Source organism: Nannospalax galili, unplaced genomic scaffold (genome assembly GCF_000622305.1).
Source record: "Nannospalax galili isolate Female #2095 unplaced genomic scaffold, S.galili_v1.0 scaffold846, whole genome shotgun sequence".
NCBI lineage: Eukaryota > Metazoa > Chordata > Mammalia > Rodentia > Spalacidae > Nannospalax > Nannospalax galili.
In genome coordinates this window covers 3843123-3862517 of record NW_008356458.1, presented here as the reverse complement: position 1 = coordinate 3862517, position 19395 = coordinate 3843123, and the positions used below count along the sequence as shown (strand labels likewise).

At 42.5% G+C, this 19395-nt stretch overlaps 1 protein-coding gene across 1 annotated transcript in view; it reads right to left on the bottom strand.

Moving 5' to 3' along the window:
• The window catches only part of Edem1 (ER degradation enhancing alpha-mannosidase like protein 1), a 42654-nt gene that overhangs the window by 21474 nt on the left and 1785 nt on the right, over positions 1-19395 (bottom strand). The window contains exons 2-6 of the mRNA XM_008854579.3: positions 11998-12070; positions 7114-7217; positions 5332-5503; positions 3603-3786; positions 1396-1570 (exon numbers count right to left, since the gene is read on the bottom strand). Of these exons, the coding sequence (XP_008852801.1) occupies positions 1396-1570; positions 3603-3786; positions 5332-5503; positions 7114-7217; positions 11998-12070 (708 nt within the window). The remainder of the gene's footprint in view (positions 1-1395; positions 1571-3602; positions 3787-5331; positions 5504-7113; positions 7218-11997; positions 12071-19395) is intronic.

The window sequence follows — 19395 nt, the reverse complement described above, 5'->3', positions numbered from 1 at the left end:
TATATGTATAAAATAGTTGAGCAAGCCATGGGGAGCAAGCCAATAAGCAGCGTTCCCCCATGGTCTCTGCGTCAGTTCCTACCTCCAGGTTCCTGCTTAGAGTTCCTGCACTGAATCAGTGATAAACTATGACCTGGAAGTGTAGAACAAAATAATCCCTTTCCTCCCCAAGTTGTTGGGGTTTTTTTGGTCACAGTGTTTATCACAGCAAGTAATCAAGCAAGCAAGCAGGTAAATAAATGAAGCAAGCCACAGTTAAGCAAAGAGTACATTGCCACAATTAGCTCTCCAGGCTCCCAAATGGCTCCAACAGCCTCAGCCTTCCCTCAGGCACATGCTTGTGTAATCCGGGCTGGGCTGGCAGAGGGCTGGCATATAACTCCCAGAGTAAGTCCAGAAAGCACTATTTTCACCCTACTTTTGTCATTGCTCACAGGGGGAAAGCTAACTTCCATAATCTACCAACAAAGAAGCCTCTGTGACAAGAACTGAGACTTCTAGCCAAAGCCCAGTGAGGAAGTAAACCTGCCAATTATTGCACAAACAAGCATGGGACAAGATCCCCTCCAATCCCAGCTCCCCTCAAACTTTGGCCTGGCCACAGCATGGGCCAACAGCTTGACACCTTCGTGCAAGATCCTGGGCCAGAACCACTGGCTCACCTGCTCCCAGATTCCTGCTCTTAGGAACTGTTTGAGTAATACTTGTTATTTTAAGCCACCAAGTTTGGGGGTACAGTGCTATGCAATGACTAATATAGCTCTTCACCCCCAAATGACTGAACTAAGATAAAGACATACAAAATAGGTCTTCACCCCAAATGACTAAACTCAGATAAAGATAGACAACAAACCATGGAAGTTTATATTTAGAAAAATGGAGCCAGCAGAGCTCATACCTGTAACCCCAGAACACAGGAAAAAGGCTGATGCAAGAAGACTGCTGGGAATTTGAGGCCTGGGCTATACACAGACGTTCTAGGCCAGCCTGGGCTAAAGAGTGAAACTTCTGCTATATGGTAGTATTACACCTATAATTCCTGCACGCAGGAGGCAGAGACAGGAGGACTGCCAAAAAATTAAGGCTATCCTGATGTGTGTAACAAGTACCAGACCAGTCAGGGTTCAAGGTATAAAGGTGCTTACTCACAAGCCTGACCACCTACGTTCAATTCCTGGGACCAACATGGTAGAAGAAGAGAACCAACTCCTGCCATTGTCCCTCTGACCTCCACATGTGTTCCATGATACATATGCCTCCCCCTCACATACACAATCAATAAATAAGTATAATAATAAAATGAATACATAAATAAATAAAAATGAAGACAAGCAGAGCAGGGACATTTCTGAACGTACACTGCACAGCGACAGAAGCAACGTTGGGGAGACTCACCCTCTCCTCAAGTAGCTCTGAATGCTCTGATACGCAGCATTAAACATCTCCAGGTCCTCTTTGTCTCCAAAGAGAATGTAAGATTTCAGGAGGTATTCATAGAAGGAATCCAACCCAGCACCTAAGCCACTTTGCTTTCCAACCCAATGACCTGTCTGGATGTTCACAACATTGCCTGTGGAAACAAACAAGGTCCCAACCATGTCAGAGGCAAAAAGGGACAGGCCTCCTCCTTCCGTCTCACTGCTCCTCAGCATCTTTGTCCTTGTTAGACGTGAGCAATGAACAGCTGGCCCTATTTTTTTTTTTTGCCAGTCCTATCAGTAACTTAGAAAACAGAGCGATCACAGGGAGAGTGGGTGAGGGGTTGTATGTGTGTGTGGGGGGGGGTGTGCATGGGTGTTGTGTTATTCAGCTACTGACATAAAATAGGGATAAACATTTAAGGATTGACATTTTATTTTCCCAATATGTTAACACATTTCAAAACCCAAAATAGTATTCACAACCTTTTACTCGGTACTCTCATTCCTTAGACTTTCTCCTGAAAAAACAGTTCTTAAAAACAAAGAGTTGGGGGCTTGGGGAAAGAGCTCAATGGTGGAGCACCAATATGTACAAGGTCCTGAATTCACACTACCACAAAAAATAGCCAGATGTATATGGTAGTACATGCATGTAATCCCAGCATTTGGGAGGTGGAAACAGGAAAATCAGGAGTTTAAGGTTATCCTTGGACTACACAGGGAATTTGAAGACAACAACAACAAAAAGGACAATTATGAAGCGTTTAAAATGGTAACTATGCCTGGCACATCCCAGCACTTGGGAGGCAGAGGCAGGCCGATCTCTGTGAGTTCAAGGTCAGCCTGGTCTACATAGTAACTTCCAGGCCAGCTGGGGCTAGAGGGAGACCCTGTCTCAAAAAAAGACAAATAAATAAATAAACAAATAAATAAGTAAAATGGTAACTATGAGAATATGGTAACAACTTGGAAACATTAGAACTACCTGTAAAGGGGACAGTAGAATTAAAACCTTTGTTTCTATTAATAATGTGTTATAAATGAAAAGAAACAAAAGTTACACACAGGAGGCTAAGAGGGTCTATGGAGAGTTAGGCACTCAACCATTTGAGAAGGACTAACAACCTGATGGACCATTTCCTTTCTTCACTTTTTTGTTTTTAATTGTTTGTTTGGAGGAGGTTGTTTTGCGTTTTCTTATTAAGACAAGATCTCACTATACAACTCAAGCTGGCCTCAATCTCACCACCCTCCTGCCTAAGCAGGATTTACAGTTATGTGCCACCATACCCAGCTTGAGTATTTCTACTGTTATCATTTAATATAACAAGTTTGTATATAAATTTTAGAACAAAAAATTACTTTTAAAAAATCTTTTATAATGAACCACTATGGTTCCAAAACAACCAAATTATTTCCTGATGCCAAAAAGAAAATAACTCTCAGTTAAGTTTATTGGCTCAAACCCATTTTAAGACAACTTCATGAGTTAGCAAAATATTAGTGACTAAAGATGAATGACAAATCCAGAGGCCATTCTTTCCTACAATGTCAACTATTTATGCTTGAAACTTTCCTTAATTTTAAAATATCTTAACTAAATATTCTCAAGGGGGAGGGAACCCATCTAATACAGGTATGACCTTGGCTTTTACCTAGTTTGTTTTTTTTTTTTTTTTTGTTTTTTTGAGGCCGGGTCTCCCTGTAGCCCCAGCTGGCCTGGAACTCCCTATGTAGACCAGGCTGGCCTTGAACTCAGAGATCTGCCTGCCTCTGCCGCCCAAGTGCTGGGATTAAAGGCGTGCGCCACCACGCCCAGCTTAGTTTTCTTTTTTTTTTTAAAGGAGAAAGCCTCTCCCCCAGAAACTCTAAATATCTGTATTTTCAGAACCTTACATTAAAGTAATAAATTGTGCCTCGGAGGCAGTTCTTTTTATGGCATTCCCATTAACAATAATTTTCAAGTGGAATCTAGAATCATTAGGGGCTCTAACAGCTGACCCATCCTCATCTTCCCTCAAACCTCCAGCTTCACCCTAAGCAGAAGGTCACAGGAAGAAACTAGACTGGCAAACACTGAAGGCTGTTCTTCAATGTTCAGCTTCAGTGGTAAGGAAAGATGCAGTCAGGATGGAGGTAGGAGATGATGGAAACTGAAGCAGGGCAGAAGGCACACCCCACCTAATAGTCCCGTGTCGTTGCTCCGAAGGTTCCAGAGGGCTTTCACGGCTCGTCTGGCGACCCACTCAAAGGTGGAATCCCCTAGCAGCCGGCTCAGAATCCCAAATTCCACCAGAAGAGAGCCAGCTCCTGCGGTGCACGTCTCATTGTTGCTGTCAGGAGGAACGCCCGTCTTTAGATTCACCTGGGACAGGAAGTCAAAAGCTGTGTGGAAGTAGGCAACAGGACCCCAGCACTCAGGAGGACAAGGCAGAAGGATCACAAATTTGAGATGATCCTGGGCTACGAGCTGAAGGCCAGCCTTGGTTCAGTGTAAGACTTTGCCTCAAAAAAACGTTTCATAGTAAAATCCAAAAATTCACAGGATTGGGGCTGGAGAGAGAGTTCAGTAGTTAAGAGCACTGGCTGCTCTTCTAGAGGACCTGGGTTCAGTTCCTGGCACACACGTGGTGGCTAACAACCATCTGTAACTCCAGTTCCAGGGGATCTGAGGCCCTCTTCTGACCTACACAGGTACCAGAAACACATGTGGCACACTTACACACATGCAGGAGAAACACTCATACGCATACACATAAAATCTTTCTTAAAATATGGCTTATGAAGGTTTTTTAAAAGATGACTTATGAATTTAAAAGAATTCACAGGATTGAAAAGCCAAGTCATAGATATGAACTTAGCTTCTGAATGAAGCTCACTGAGACTCCATCCGCCACTGACACACGAGATGAGTACGGGAATAAGTTTAAGAGACACCAACAAGGCAGCAAGAACACTGGAGCCTTATCACTTCACTTATGTCAGGCACTAAGCCATCTCTCTCTGGTGGAGTTTTCTTCATGATTATACATGTATCAAGCTTCAGGGTGAGACACACATGAGTTATAGAACAGCTTCCGAACTTTAAGTGAGCTTTTGCAGACTCCCTCCTGATCAACACACGCACCAAGTCTCAGGCTGGGAGAGAAGGCAGAGGCTCGCCAGGGTATGACAGGCAGTTTCATCATGGAGGTTCTGTGGTCTGCCAATTCTCCCCTGGTTACCTCAATTCCTAGAGGAGTTATTTGGCTTGGTGAATCAGACATCACAAAGATACAATCTCATTCCAGATCCTGTTTCTAAATCAACATTTGATTGGCTGGTCCATGCAGACTTCACTTGAAGGAACCTTGTGAAGCATTCAAAGGAATATTTTCTGAGCTCCTGTCACTTGAAGGAACCTTGTGAAGCATTCAAAGGAGTATTTACTGAGCTCCTGTCACACATGTGAGGATCTTTAGGGAAATACATTCAAGTGGGAATTGAAAACTAAGTCCCTACACTACCAGGTAGCAGAGAACATAAATCACACATAGAAAGGACCTATGAGTGTTAAACACAGTTCCTTTAGGGGAGAAGCTATTGCTGCTATATTGCTGTATGTCTAGCACACAGCAGTGCCCAGTAAATGCTGAATGAATTAAAAACACTGACGTGTTTTAGGACCAAATCATCCCCAAGGACACTTTCTTCTTGTAGTCAAGCCTTATGCTGTCTATAGAACAGTTCTAATTCAGAAAAAGACTGAATTGAGAACAAATCAGTCAGGTGTGGTAACATACACCCGCAATCTCCACACTTGAAGGCTGAGGCAACAGAAGCACAAGTTCAAAGCCAGCCTGGGCTACATAGCATAATACCTTGTCTCAAAAACAGGAAATAATCAGGACAAACTAGTCAGTATACCTACCCGAGGATAGGGAATCCCTGTCTTGGTGTTTTCAAAAGCAGGCAGGAGTCTAACAGCCAGGTCATGGGCCATGTGCAATAATTCGTTATCATAATCCTCAATTGTCATGTCACCAAAGGGCTGTTTGGAGTCAGTTATTATTCTGTGAGCAGAAAGGAGGCTTCCCAGAACCCTAATGGCAGGAAGAAAAAGAATAATAAAATCATATTGCTTCTAAGTGCACAGTAGTCGATTTAGAAAGAAAAAGAAGCCTCTACTTCCTTGTGGGCTCAGAGCTGCCTGGAGTCAGATGGACCCGACTTAATGGCCTCTAATGGTCCTCTCCAGCGCTGACTGGCTGATCCTTAGTTCACTGCATTACTGTCAGAGGTGGGGAATCATTCATGCAAGGTGACTGAGAACACCATTTAAGGCAGTGACGGATTAGGTCGCCTTAAGAGAAGGAACTATACTAATTAGGGAGTATGATGATTGTCTCAAAATATGTATCACCTATTAATATCATTAAATGTTTATTGATTCATCTCCCCTGGGGAAGAAAATTTAAGCATATGAGAAATAGAACAGAACACAATAAACACTAAGCGAGTCCGCAGTTCTATGCCAGGCGAATAACGAACTTCCAGAGTATGCAGAGACACAAGGGGGAGATGGGGTACAAAGTAGAAATAGCCTCCTGAGAGAGAGAGGAGGTGAGTCTTAGATTCATGTCTCTGCAGACGGGTGACTGTCCAGTGATAATTACCTAAAAAAGATTGCTACATTTTTCAAACAAATCATTTCTTCTTTCTTGCCTTATAATGAATGATTCCAAAAAACCTTAATTTTAAGTAATACCACATCCAGAACTGGAATGTCATGTAGTAATCCAATTTTCAAAATATTTAAACAGGAAAAGAATCACAATCTCACAAATTACAGAAAGTGAGGTATAAAACTGGATGCAGGCCATGATCCTAATATTTAGCAAAGATCAAGTGATTAATGAGAAACATGTAAGAAGGAAATATACCGAAAAACCAAAGAGCCGTCTTCTGCGGATGGAAAGACAAGAAAATATTCACAAATACATACAAGTTTTCCTAGGGCAGAGTGAAAGACAGAAACAAGAAAGGTCATGAAGGGAAACAACAAACTATATCACAGGAACACCTCTTACACACCCACTAAAACGTGTGGCTTCTGCCAGCCCAAAATGGGATTACGTTCAAGCACCAAATGTCCAACTTTCGTAATACTAAATTTAAATGAACACAAAAACCACATACAGAGTCCGGGTGTCCCTATGGACTTTGCCTGCATCATGGGGGCTGGAACAGTCTCAAGGGAATTCAATTCTTTTTTATTTTTTGGTCTTTTTGAGACAGGGTATCCCCATAGCCCCAGCTGTCCTGAAACTCACTATGCAGACCAGGCTGGCCTTGAACTCACAGAGATCCACCTGTCTCTGCCTCCCAAGTGCTGGGATTAAAGGTGAGCACCACCATACCTGGCTGGGAATTCAGTTCTTTATACACAAAAAAGAAGACTTCAGGGGCTGGAAAGATGGCTCAGTGGTTAAAGAGCACTGGCTGCTCTTGCAGAGGACCAGGGTTGGGTTCCCAGCACCCACATGGAAGCTAACAAACATCTGAAACTGTAGTTCCAGGGGTCTAATACCCTCTTCTGGCCTCTGTGGGCATTGCACACACACATGCACTTCCACAAATGCAGGCAAAACACTCATACACATAAAAGTAATTTGTTTTAAAAGAAGCCTTCAGTCCTTTTCATAAATTTTACCTTATTGTAGCCTCAAAGACTTGAACGGTGGAATCTTTGTCAAAGGAAACAGTGTTGATGACTAACTTGACGGCTTTCTGGAACTCTGATGAATTTCCCATTATCTTTAAACAGAGGAACACAAAACATTATAGCAGCTTGAAATGAAACCGAAGTCACAGCAGGCCACTGCATCTCAAGGCCTGCACTGCCTGTGCATTTGTCACAGTGGGAATAAAAACAGAGTAGAAAAGCAGTAATTTTTCACAGTATATTCCAGGACAGATGGCAAGCCTGACTCCTGTCACTCAAGGATCCTATCTGTAAGTGGCAGAACTGTGCAAACACTGCACAGAATCACTGGCATGCCTCAGCTTCCATGCTCCTCTCCCTCAAGCTTTAGTCTAAGACAAGGCAGTACAGTTTCTAAAAACTTCTGTAATGGTAGAAAATTAAAGAAACTAAAATATAATTTTATCTCTGCTCCTCAAATAAACCCAAGATGTCTGGAAAACTGAATTTGCTGCTTTCCATCCAGACATGTAAACATGCCAAGGACTAATAATAATGTCTTCTGAACACAGCACAAAACCAGTGACATTTCAACAGAAGAGCGCCAGGGAGATGACTCAGCCAGGAAAAGTACTTGCACCGCAAGCCTGACTAATGACCCAGAACCTACGGGAAAGCGGCGCAGTTTGTCCTCTGACCGCTACATGAATGCTGCGGTATATGTGTGCCCTTAAATACAAACATGCATGCACACATACCCAAAAATAAATAGTTTAAAAATAAAAACAAAAGGGCTAGAGTCAGTTAGGAGCACTGACTGCTCTTGCAGAGGAACCAGGTTCAGTCCCAGCACCTATATGGGAGCTCACAACTGTCTGTAATTCCAGTTCCAGGGGATCCAACGCCCTCTTCTGACCTCCACGGACACTGCATGACACAGGTGCACCTACCTGCATACAAGCAATACACTCAAACACATAAAATAAAAATAATAAATAAATAAAAATAAAAACAAAACATAAACTATCAGCTGCATGCCCAATTTAAAAATGAGGATTCCTAGGGCTGGAGAGATGGCTCAGAGGCTAAAAGCATGCACATGTGCTTGCAAAAGACGCAGGTTGGATTCTCAGCACCCACATGCAGCTCACCACTGTCTGCAACTCCTATTCCAGGGAGTATGACTCCCTCTTCTGGCTTCTGTGGGCACTGCACGCATGTGGTACAGATACACACACAAGCAAAACACTCATGCATAAAATTTTAAAATACAATAAGATAAAAATATTTTTAAAAATTAGGATTCCTATCATTTCCATGGAAATGATTTAATTTTGCTCAAAATTTTATGGCAATTTTTTGAAACGATATCATAAGGACACACACAGAAAGAGACAGACTCTCCTTTTAGGTATACCCTATTCTCTAATTTCACTGGTCTGCCACATTTCTTACATCAGTATCTCCTAACATACACAACAAATGCACACTTTCTTTTTCAGAGATCATGCAACAGTGCTCAAGTTACAGGCAATGATCAGGGTACTGCTTTCCCCTGAGGGCTCCTAAAGTTTATCTGTTAACAACTGTTTAAAATGTTAGCAAAATAAAGGAAAATCCTCAACATATGTTAACACCTGAAAAATAAGCCTGATGCACTAGTGCATTCAAGACCGGATATTCTACAATGAAAACCACAGAAATAGATCTGTTTCCATACAGATGTTCACCAGCAACAGTATCTGTTGCAGCTGCAGAGCTGATAAACAATCTCAGATCAAACAGGGATAGTACAGAAATCCAGGAACTCTGAATTACACACTGCCACATTACTACATTAGTCAGATGGCCAGTGAGCCCCAAGTAACAGGGCAGAAATCCTCTCATGCTTGAGAGAAGGAGGGATGGGACAGAAGAATCCAACAGAACCTTTAAGATGAGACACCTGTAATCCGTGTAACTCCAGCCCTTAGGAAACTGAGGCAGGACGACTGCCACCAGTGTGAGAGACCAACTCAAAAAACAAAACAAAATGGCTGGGATGTAGCTCAGAACACTCACCTCACATGTGCAAGCCCTGAGATCCATCTCCAGGACCACAAAAAAAAAAAGAAAAATAACAACAACAAAAAGCCCCACATGCCTATAACACTTGGGGGCGGAGGTGAGAGAATTGCCCCAAGTCCAGGGCCAGCCTAGTCCTTATTTTTGAAACCTTCTTCTCAAAAATTAAATAAACACAGCCAGCAAGATGGCACAGCAGGTAGGGCATTTGCTATCAAGTATAGAGACCTGAGTTTGATCCCTGAAACTCACATGGTAGAAAAGAAGAAACAACTCCATTACCTGTCCTCTGACCTCCACATACATGTTACAGCATGCACACTTGCATGAATACATGTGCACACGCACGCACACACACACACACGCACAGCATAAATGCTAAAAAATTTAATAATATAAATTTTTGAACCCCAAAGTAAAAATTTAAAAATCAAATAAACAAAATAGTAGTATACAACTTGGCTCCCGATAGTCAGAATTTCTCCAGTTCATTTGATGACAATGCTGTTCCTCAAGGAGCACAGCCTTAGAATATGTGTTGGGCAATAATGGATTAATGGAAATTCATCTAACTACAATCCACAGTCCCATTATGTACCATTTACTGTCAAGTATGGAGAATAAAGTAAATAATAATAAGATCTTTGTACTAAGCAAGCAAAAAGACGGGGGAAAAAAAAAACATAATAGGGTATAAAGGAGCTCAAGGAGAAGTGAGCTTTATTAAGCTACACCTGAGTCTTAGGACTCTTAAAACATTTGCAGGCTGAGTCAGCCTCTAGAATCTTCAACAAGTTAGCTCTAATTATGCTGCACTTACTTGTCTGGGCACATTTTGAGAAGTGATGGTGGATGACTTAATGCAGCAGCAATCACCTAAGAAGGAAATACGGAGAAACTGAAACTGCTCTGCAACTAGAGCCTAGAAGGAAACCCAGCAGCCCTGTTAGAACAGGGGCCTGGTCCTATTTCTGCTGCTTATAAAATGAAGACACAGAATGCTACCTCCAGCTCTTTCCAAGTCCTGGTAGGTCTCCTACTGCCATAACACTAAATTGTAGTGATGAAAACTTGTGCTAGCATTACCCAATTACACACAACTCCTGACCCAACAGCTTTAAACTTTTCTTAGAAATGTTTAAAGGAACTAGATGGATCATTAGGTAGAGAATTTAAGATAGGAGCAGTAGGGCTTTCTAATAGTAAAGACTTCTTAGATAAGAGAAACAGAAAAGAGGCTGCAAAATTACTAAGGAAACTGTAAAATAAGTCAGGCTGACAAAGTCCCTTGTGAACTGATTTCAACAGTGCATGGTCATAAAGCACTGAAGCACAAAGACACAGTCTGACAGATGTTCAGTGTGGCTCGCTACCCTAGTGTGTTTCTTGTGTTTGTGTTCAAGGTCTCTAGCCCCCAGGATCTGTGAGGGACACCACAGGATGAGACACCACGGGTAAAGACAGTGCCCAAGCTGGCAGCCCACACCTGGACTGACAGTAGCCACAAGACAAGAGCAGTGAATACCAGCAGGTAAGCAGTGTTCATGGAGCAGGCCCCACATGTGGGTGGGTACCAGGCAGACACACTCCTGGGGAGCCAGCAGCTACACAGTATTTTGGGGTGCCTTCTGACACTGAACTCTTCTAGTTTTAACTCCTAAGATACTGACTTACATTATAACTTAAAAAGAAAAGAATGACAGGATCCTAGAAAGGAGCTGACAAAAATTACCCTTCCAAATGAACTTTATTAGGCGAGAGAGCCTTCTGGCCACAGGCAGCCATGATGAGATGTTAAAGTAGAAGAGCATTAAGAGAGAGAGCTGCCATGTACAGCATGAAGGGGGTCCTGAAGGGAAAGACAGACCTTTCACTTCCAGAGAATAAAGTGGGTTTCTGACTCTTACAGGTTTTTGGAGGTGTAGGCAAGCTTCATTATTATGTGATCTAGGTTGGCCTAGTCTGTGTCAAGGAGCACAGAGGCAGGCACTGGGCAGGACCATACACCTATGTGCAGCTGCAAGGAGGAGGGGCTGCAGGCCACAGCACAGCATGCTTTCTTATTAACTGTCTCAGAGAGTGTTGTAGGGTGTGTGGAGCCCGATTTCTGGGAGAAAGGCAGCTAGACGGTCTATATGGCGGTTTGAATGAGGAATGTCCTCAACAGGCTCACGTACTTGAACACTGGGTCCCCACTTGGTGGCACAGTTTGGGGAAGTTGTGGAACCTTTAAAGGTGGAACCTTCCTTGCTGGAGGAAGTATGTCACTGGGGATGGGCTTTGAGGATTTATAGCCTCACTCCACTTCCTGCACTTGCCCCCGCCCCCTTTGTGCTTCCTATGTGCAGATGAAAATGTGATCAACCAGCCTCCTTGTTCGAGCTGCCATACTGTGCCTTCCCTGCCATTATGAACTCTCCCTCTGCAATCAAAAATCAAAATAAACTCTTTCTTCCTTAAGTTGCTTTTGGTCATGGTGTTTATCACAGCAACAGAAATGTAACTAATACAGACTATGTAACAGTCTACAGTAACTAATTAGTGAAATTCTCTAGATTCTATTTGTATATAAAATGACCTGCGAGAAAAAGCTTTCTAAAAACCAGTCATGTTTCCTCTCCACCTTTAAAGCAGAATACTATTTAACCTTCAGTGCTTTTTATTGCTGTTCCCAGAAAGGTCATTAAAATAAAAAACAATCATCAAAGCCTTGAGTGTAGCAATTCTTAGAATTCCCATTCCATTCCAGGGGGATTGCAGAAATACAATGAACTCCCAAACACTTTCTCTTAATTATCTTAATTAAAGAAGAAAGGGCTGAATACTTACTGCAAGTGTATCCAAGGCATCAACAAGAGTCAAGGAGTAATTTCCCAGGACGTCATTGATGTTCAGATTTGAACTGAAAAACAAACAACATTCAACAATAGTACTTTGTGTTTAAAGTAGAGGGGGAAAAAAACCATAAAACTAAACACCCATCAGAAAGGAAACCTGTGGACAACTCTTATCTTTTCAGATACTGATTATGAGTAGACCAGCATGGTAAAGCTTTCTGTCTCAAGAACAACAGCTTCTGTAGCATAGGATGAAGACAGAGAACTGTGGAGACATCCGCACAGAACCGGAGTAGAAAAAACTCAAGGGGAATCTAGAGATGAACAGGCTCTGTGACCCTGACCAACTTCAAAATTTTCTAAATTTCACAATGGTTAGGAACTGAAGGAGCGATCCTGCCACATGGCCAACTGTAAAGTTCAATGCTGCAGTCTCACACTTTAGCCAAGCACACAATGAAAGCAGCAAACACGGGCAGCTGCTCTATCAATGTGACTCACCGGGGAATAAATGAACTTCTTTATACCCTTCCTTCACTAATATCTCATGCAAAGACTCTCCATTATTCCACAAATTTTGAAGGGATATCTTTTCATATGAGCCAAACAGGAACTCAGGTCCTTCTCCCTCACTCCTGGTGCTGTGTCAAAGTTTCTACCCTCATAATCAATATCCCATCCTGAAATCATGTCAAGAAACCAACTACAGGGCTGGGAATATAGCTCAGGGGTAGAGGACCTGCCTGCCACAGTCTCTGCCCTCGGTCCCAATCCCAGCCCCTCAAGAAATTCAAACTAAAAATCAAACTACAGGACAACATACAAGGAAAAGCTCTGAGTAGTCTTCTATTTCCTTATGGCTCAAACCATGACACATGACAACACCAACACACTCAGGAAGGTTGGAGAAACCGTGAAATATATATAGCTCAAGAAATTCAGACCAAAGCCTTCACCAACTCCTTTGTCCCATTCCCACAAAGCCAGGAAATAATTCCAGGGGAAGAAAATGATAAGATCTCATATACTGGAGACCAAAGAAGAAAAGCCCTACTTCCATTTCCAGCCAGATTCATTTGCATCTGACATCTTCCATCTCTGCACTTCAGCCAAACCTGCATCATCCTAAGAGGCCCTCGTCCTACTTCCTTCCCTGGGAAAGAAACTTGTGGGGCAGCATCCCCCAGGTTCTGGATGGCCTGGCCTGTTTTGTCTCTCTAAGAGGCCTTATGGAGGAGCCAGTTGAGATATGACTCAGTGGGTAAAGGTGCTTGCCGCCAAGCCTGACAACCTGAGTTCAATTCCTGGACCCACAAGGTGGAAAGAGAGCTCTGACTCCCACAAGCCACAGCATGTGCCTCTGCCGCCATACATACACAAAAGATAAAAAGCCTTCCAGACCTCAGCCAGCGTGAAGTGGAACTTGCATGAAGAAGCAGACATAACAGTTCCTTCATGAGATTTTATCTGAACCTTCCAGTTGCTCTGTTCCAGGCTGTTAGGCCACTGAATGGGGGACAAGGAATTTATAGCAAAACTATAGGTGTATTTGTAGAACAAGCGAGCTGGAAGGGGTTACCCAGGAACTCAAGCCACCCTATCTCCCACAGCCATGGAGACACAGCAGGAAAACATGCTGCTTGTTGCTCTTTTGAAATGAATTTACATAATTGCAAAATGTGTTCTCAGGGCCAGAACCCAGGATTCAAGTATGCCCCTCAAAAGCAGTGCTAGCCAGAAAGCACACAGGAACTGCCAAGGGGTGCAGGAGAGTCAGAGCAGACATTCTCAACCTCATCTGAGTAACTCAAAAGAACACTTTCATTGAATTTTAATTTTTTTAATATTTTATTTATTATTTTTTATTTTTATTTTATGTGTATGCATGTATTGCCTGCACATAGGTAAGTGCAACCATGTCGTTCAGTTCCCGCAGACTTTTTTATTTTATGTGTATGCATGTATTGCCTGCACATAGGTAAGTGCAACCGTGTCGTTCAGTTTCCGCGGACGACAGAAGAGGTTGTCGGATCCCCTGGAACTGGAGTGTCAGACAGTTGTTAGCTGCCATGTGGGTGCTGGGATTCGAACCTGGGTCTTTTTCAAGAACAGCCAGTGCTCTTAACCGCTGAGCCACCTCTCCAGCCCCTGAATTTTAGTATTTAGTTACTATGCTCTGCTACTCAGAGTGAGTGCCAACCGCCCACCTCACCAGAAAAGACTTCCATGTCATTTAGCATCTGAACTAGATAGATGTAGAAGCACAAATCACATTCAGGAATCTGTCCTGGGTTCCACCCTAACCTCAGGCATGTGTCCCAAAGAAGGCATTACTAATTTTGAGCGCTGCACTCCTTTCCAAGTTTTATTGTGATTTTTTTTTTTTTAAGTCTACACAAAAAAGGGACTCAGTATTAAAATATTTAAGGAGTGGGCAAGTAGCTACTGGTAGAACCCTTGCCTTGCATGTATTAAGACTCTGGGTTTGAACCTCAGCACCACAGAAAACTAAACAACAACAACAGCAACAGCAGCAAAAACCCTCTCAATACAATGCCCAAATAGTAATATTAGGTAACTATTGCAGAGTTTTTTAAAAAAAATATATTTGCAATAACTGAGCCAAGTATAGTGCTGAACGTCTTTAATCCCAGCACTTGGGAAGCAGAGGCAGGTGGATCTCTGTGAATTCAAGGCCAGCCTCATCTCCATAGCGAGTTCCAGGCCAGCTAGGACTACAGGGAGACTGTCTCAAAACAAAAAAAAAAATGTATTTGCAATTACTGTGATGGTTCCACTCTAGTAAGAAAAATACATTTAGATCTAGAGTATCAGTAGAAACATTTGAATTCTTTTCTACCAAATAATTGCTATCCAGTCTTTAAAGATGTGCCAGGAGAGGGCACATTTGAATTCTTTTCTACCAAATAATTGCTATCCAGTCTTTAAAGATGTGCCAGGAGAGGGCACATTTGAATTCTTTTCTACCAAATAATTGCTATCCAGTCTTTAAAGATGTGCTAAGGGAGGGCCAAGCATGGTGGCAAACATGTATCATCTCATCACTTAGGAGGCTGAGGCAAGAGTTGTCAAGTTGAAGGCCACCTTGGCTTTCACAGCAACATTACATCTCAAAAAAAGGTTAAATAATAAGTTTACACAGCAAGTTCCAGACCAGCTAAGGCTATAGGGAGACCCTGTCTCAAAAAGACCAAAAATAAATAAATAAATAAATAAATTAAATAAATAAAAATAACGTGCTAAAATAAAGGGAAAGAAGGAGGGGGCAGGGGAATCAGACACTTTCAATAGTAGGTCCTGGCCTAAGAGCAGCACATTCTCCTGATTCTCTCAGCCCATTCTTCAGGTAAAAGTGCTCTTCAAACACTCTTGTTAAAGCACAGTCTGCCCAACAGCTCAAGTAACTCAAGCCAGGAAGCCACAAAGCAAAATTCAAGAGGACACATCTTCCCATGTAGCCAGCCGGCTGGACCATATCCAAATCCCTCCCAACTCACTACGGGAATGGCCGTTTATAGCAATCATTGCACTGTGAAACTTCAAAATTCTTACCATCTCTAAACAGAAAAGATGAAAAAAAACTATGACCCCTGCTAGAAAAATCTTTGATTACGAAGTTGACAAAATCAAAGAGACGGGTTCCCCACCCCAACAAATCCTACACAGACTGAACCTGTAACAGCTGTTTTAGAACAGAGATAACAAACAGTCGCATGCACTCAAGGGATTAAAGGGACATGAAGAACAATGGCACTCGATTCTCAAGCAACCTTTAATGTGGAATGGCAGCTCGGAGGAAAGGAATCCAAAGGGGAACTGAGCAAGTCTGGGAGAATCACCTTCAAACAGCTCAAAGAAAAACAGACAAGCCTGGCTCTGAAAGAGTCGAAAGGAAAGAGCAATTATGAGGAAGTCCATCTTTGCTTGGCAAACTCATACACCAGCAGAGGCTGGAGGAAGACTCCAATGTCCTGCTCTGTCCTGCTCCATCTTATTCCCTTGAAACACAGCTGGCATCCGGCAAGGCCCAGCAATTCTATCTCTAACCTGGGAATTTGAACTCAGATTCTCATGTGTGCACAGCAAGCACTCTTACCCAGTGAGCCATCTCCCCAGCCCAGGACGTAGCTTAAGCTGGAGGTACCTGGGAACAAACTAGGTAAGGAGCCAATATTTAATCTGTTCACTGGAGATTTGCTTTTTGTTTTAGTAGTAATGTGATTGAGGAAAACTCAAGCATGGTCACATGCCTAGAGTCTGACTTTATAGTTGCCATCCACAGAATGACAAGAAATACCTAAATTTACTCTAAGGAACCCTTGAATACGGATCCTTTGACCCAACAGTAGTCTGGACCCAGACAAAGATCAGCTATTTTTACAGTGTTCAAGATTTTTTTACTTCTAGTTAATGTCACAGGTCAACCAGGTCTATTAAGACCAGCAACATAAGAATTAAGATGTGACTAGAGCATAGACAGAGCCAGGTTCTGTGGTCTGTGCTTATATTACAGCCCTTGGGAGGTGGAAACAGGAGCAAGAAGAGCCGAGGTCATCCTCAGCTACATACAGAGTTGAAGGCTACCCTGGGCTACATGAGACCTGTCTTACAAAATAAAAAAAAGGAAGGAGTGTGAGAGGAAGACATGCATGTTGAGTATCTTGGTTTTGTGCCTTTTTAGGTAATATTCCAATGGAAAGTTCTCAGTTATTTAAAAAGAATCAGAATATATAATATAATAACAATAACAAATATATTTGAGTTTTAAAAATCTAAAAGATTTTTGCTTGGCACAGTTAAAGCACATCTTATAAGTCTAGGCCAAGGCAGAAGAATCCTAAGTGTGAGGATACCCTGGGCTACATAAGGATATGGTCTCAGAATTAATTTTTTTCTTTTTTATTTATTTTCTGCAGGACTACGAATTGAACCAGGATCTCCTGCATGCTAGGCAAGTGTTCTACCACTGGGCTATATTCCTAGCCCTCAGAGTAAGATTTTATTTCTATGTGTGTGTGTGTGTGTGTGTGTGTGTGTGTGTGTGTGTGTGTGTGTATGTGTGTGAGACAGGCCACAGGTGTGGGTGCCTACCAAGGCCAAAAGAGGGCATCGGATCCCCGCAGCCCAAGTTACAGGTGGTTGTGAGCCGCTCTCATGAGCTGTCTGATACGACTGAGTTCTGGGTCCTCTGCAAGAGCAGCATGTGCTGAGAATCTTGCTTAGTGGCAGAGCATTGAGCATGCCCTGTGTTCAATTTCCTTTACTAGAATTAAAAGTATCTTAAAGACTTTTTATTATAGTGTATTTATTTGAAGATGCAAAAATATCCAACTTGTTCAGAACTGGAATGACAAAGTAGGCTTGAAACTCTCCTAGATACCACCAAAACACGAGAGGGGCTAAACTACAACACTCTATGCCTTGCAAGTGGCCAGAGTGAGGATCTGCTCAAGGTCGCAAAACCCCAGAGTCCTTTTACAGCCTCAAAAACACAAAAGCCAAATGCCACACACCCCCAATACTGCTTATTGCATCTTCACAGTCAGAGACCTGATATTAACACATAACCAAGCCACCAACCACCAACCTTAAATAAAGGCCTACATACTCAAGACACCACTGGGACAACAAAGTTCAATGGACTACCATCACCTTGCCTTGCTGGAACGAGGACTCCAGAAAACTCTTAAGGTTCTTTAAGAAAATCATTAAAGCCAGGCCTCATAAAACAAGCCCGTAATTCCAGATACTTCAGGGTCTGAAGCAGAAGAATCACAGGTTTAAGGTTCGCCTGGGCTACAGGGTGAGTTCAAAGCTGGCCTATGCAATTTAGCAAGACTGTCTCAAAACAGAAAATGACAAAAAGCTGGGAGTATAGCTCAGCAGTACAGTGCCTGTCTAGCGTGCATAAGGCCCTAGGGTTACAAGCACTTAGAAGCTGGCTTTTGCTAAACAGCACTGACTTCTCACTTGGGCTGACAATATAACTAAACATAAGGTAAAAGCCTGCAATCTCCATCTTCATTCTGCACCTGTCTCCTCTCCTTTGAGTCACTGATTATCTCTGCACACACACAAGTTAATCACTCAAGGAATGTCTGTCTAGACAGCAGTGATACCTAACCTTCTCATTCCCCTTTAAGACACTGTATTAAACCTGCTGTCACACAGATTGCAAGAACAGCAAGGTTTGGCAGGCAGGCTAGAACACCCCCAAGATGATGGAGAGACTACCCTCTAAGCAGATCATTTTATGGGAACTAGATTGGTCCCTCAGTTGAATGATGACAACAATGAACAGACTAACATTGTATAGGCCCACCTTGAAAGACCTGAGCTGATAAAATAATGACCAGGACCACAGCTGGACCAGGACTGCTTAGTTATGCATATCTCTTGCCAGCAGCCCCAATCCTTCCTCTATTTGAACTCAAGACTCACAGCAGTGTCCTGAAAACAAATTTAAGAGCAACGAGGCCCCTTTTCTGTTCTTCCCAAGATGTTAATTAAATCTCCTTTCTCTGCTTTGTACTAATACTTGTGTCTTTAATTGACACTTGGGATACATGGCCAAGTCCAGCTTATTACAACTGCTAGAGCCAGGGCTTTTAGGGTAACATTCCCATTGTGCTCTGTACAATCAGAAAGAAAAGAAGGAAGGGGGAGAGAAGAGAGGGAGGGGAAGAAGGGAAAGAAGGAAAGAAGGGAAGGAGGAAGGGAAGGAAGATAAAAAGGGAGCTAGGAAGGAAGGAAATATCAAATCACTCTCCAGACCATTTTATTCCCTAGGGAACAGATCACAATTCCTCATTAAACTGTTTTCCATGCTCCACCAGTAAAAGAAAATCTGGAAACCAATCTGTGAGGGAGAACAAGAGCACTCACTGAGAAGACTCTTCCTCCAGTAATATCATGAGCACCAGCAACAAAACACCATTAAGATCCAAAATAGGGGCATGCTATGGCTGCAACTATGTACAAAAATGTGTTGGCACGTGGGTAGGAACTAGGAGAAAAGACCTAGTGAAAATAACTGGTGGCATTTTCAGTTGTCCCCTACCAAATTTAATGAAATATATTCTTACAAGATAAGGAAAGAGGAAACAAAGGAAAGCGGAAAGAAAAGGGGAAAAGCTGAGATAGAGAAGATACATCCATAGGCATAACGTCTCCTCTGTGCTCCTTATAAATGAGAAAGCTCATCCGTTTCCTTTAATCCAGCAAAGGAGTAGTGTTACAAGAGGCAGTGGGTTCAATCTCCAATGCTATTGAATGTGAGGGAGAGAGAGAAGGAAAGAGAAAATTAGGAAAAAAATATTATGTACAAAGCAAGATAAAACTGCTCCTTAGTTGCCCAGAACTATGGAAA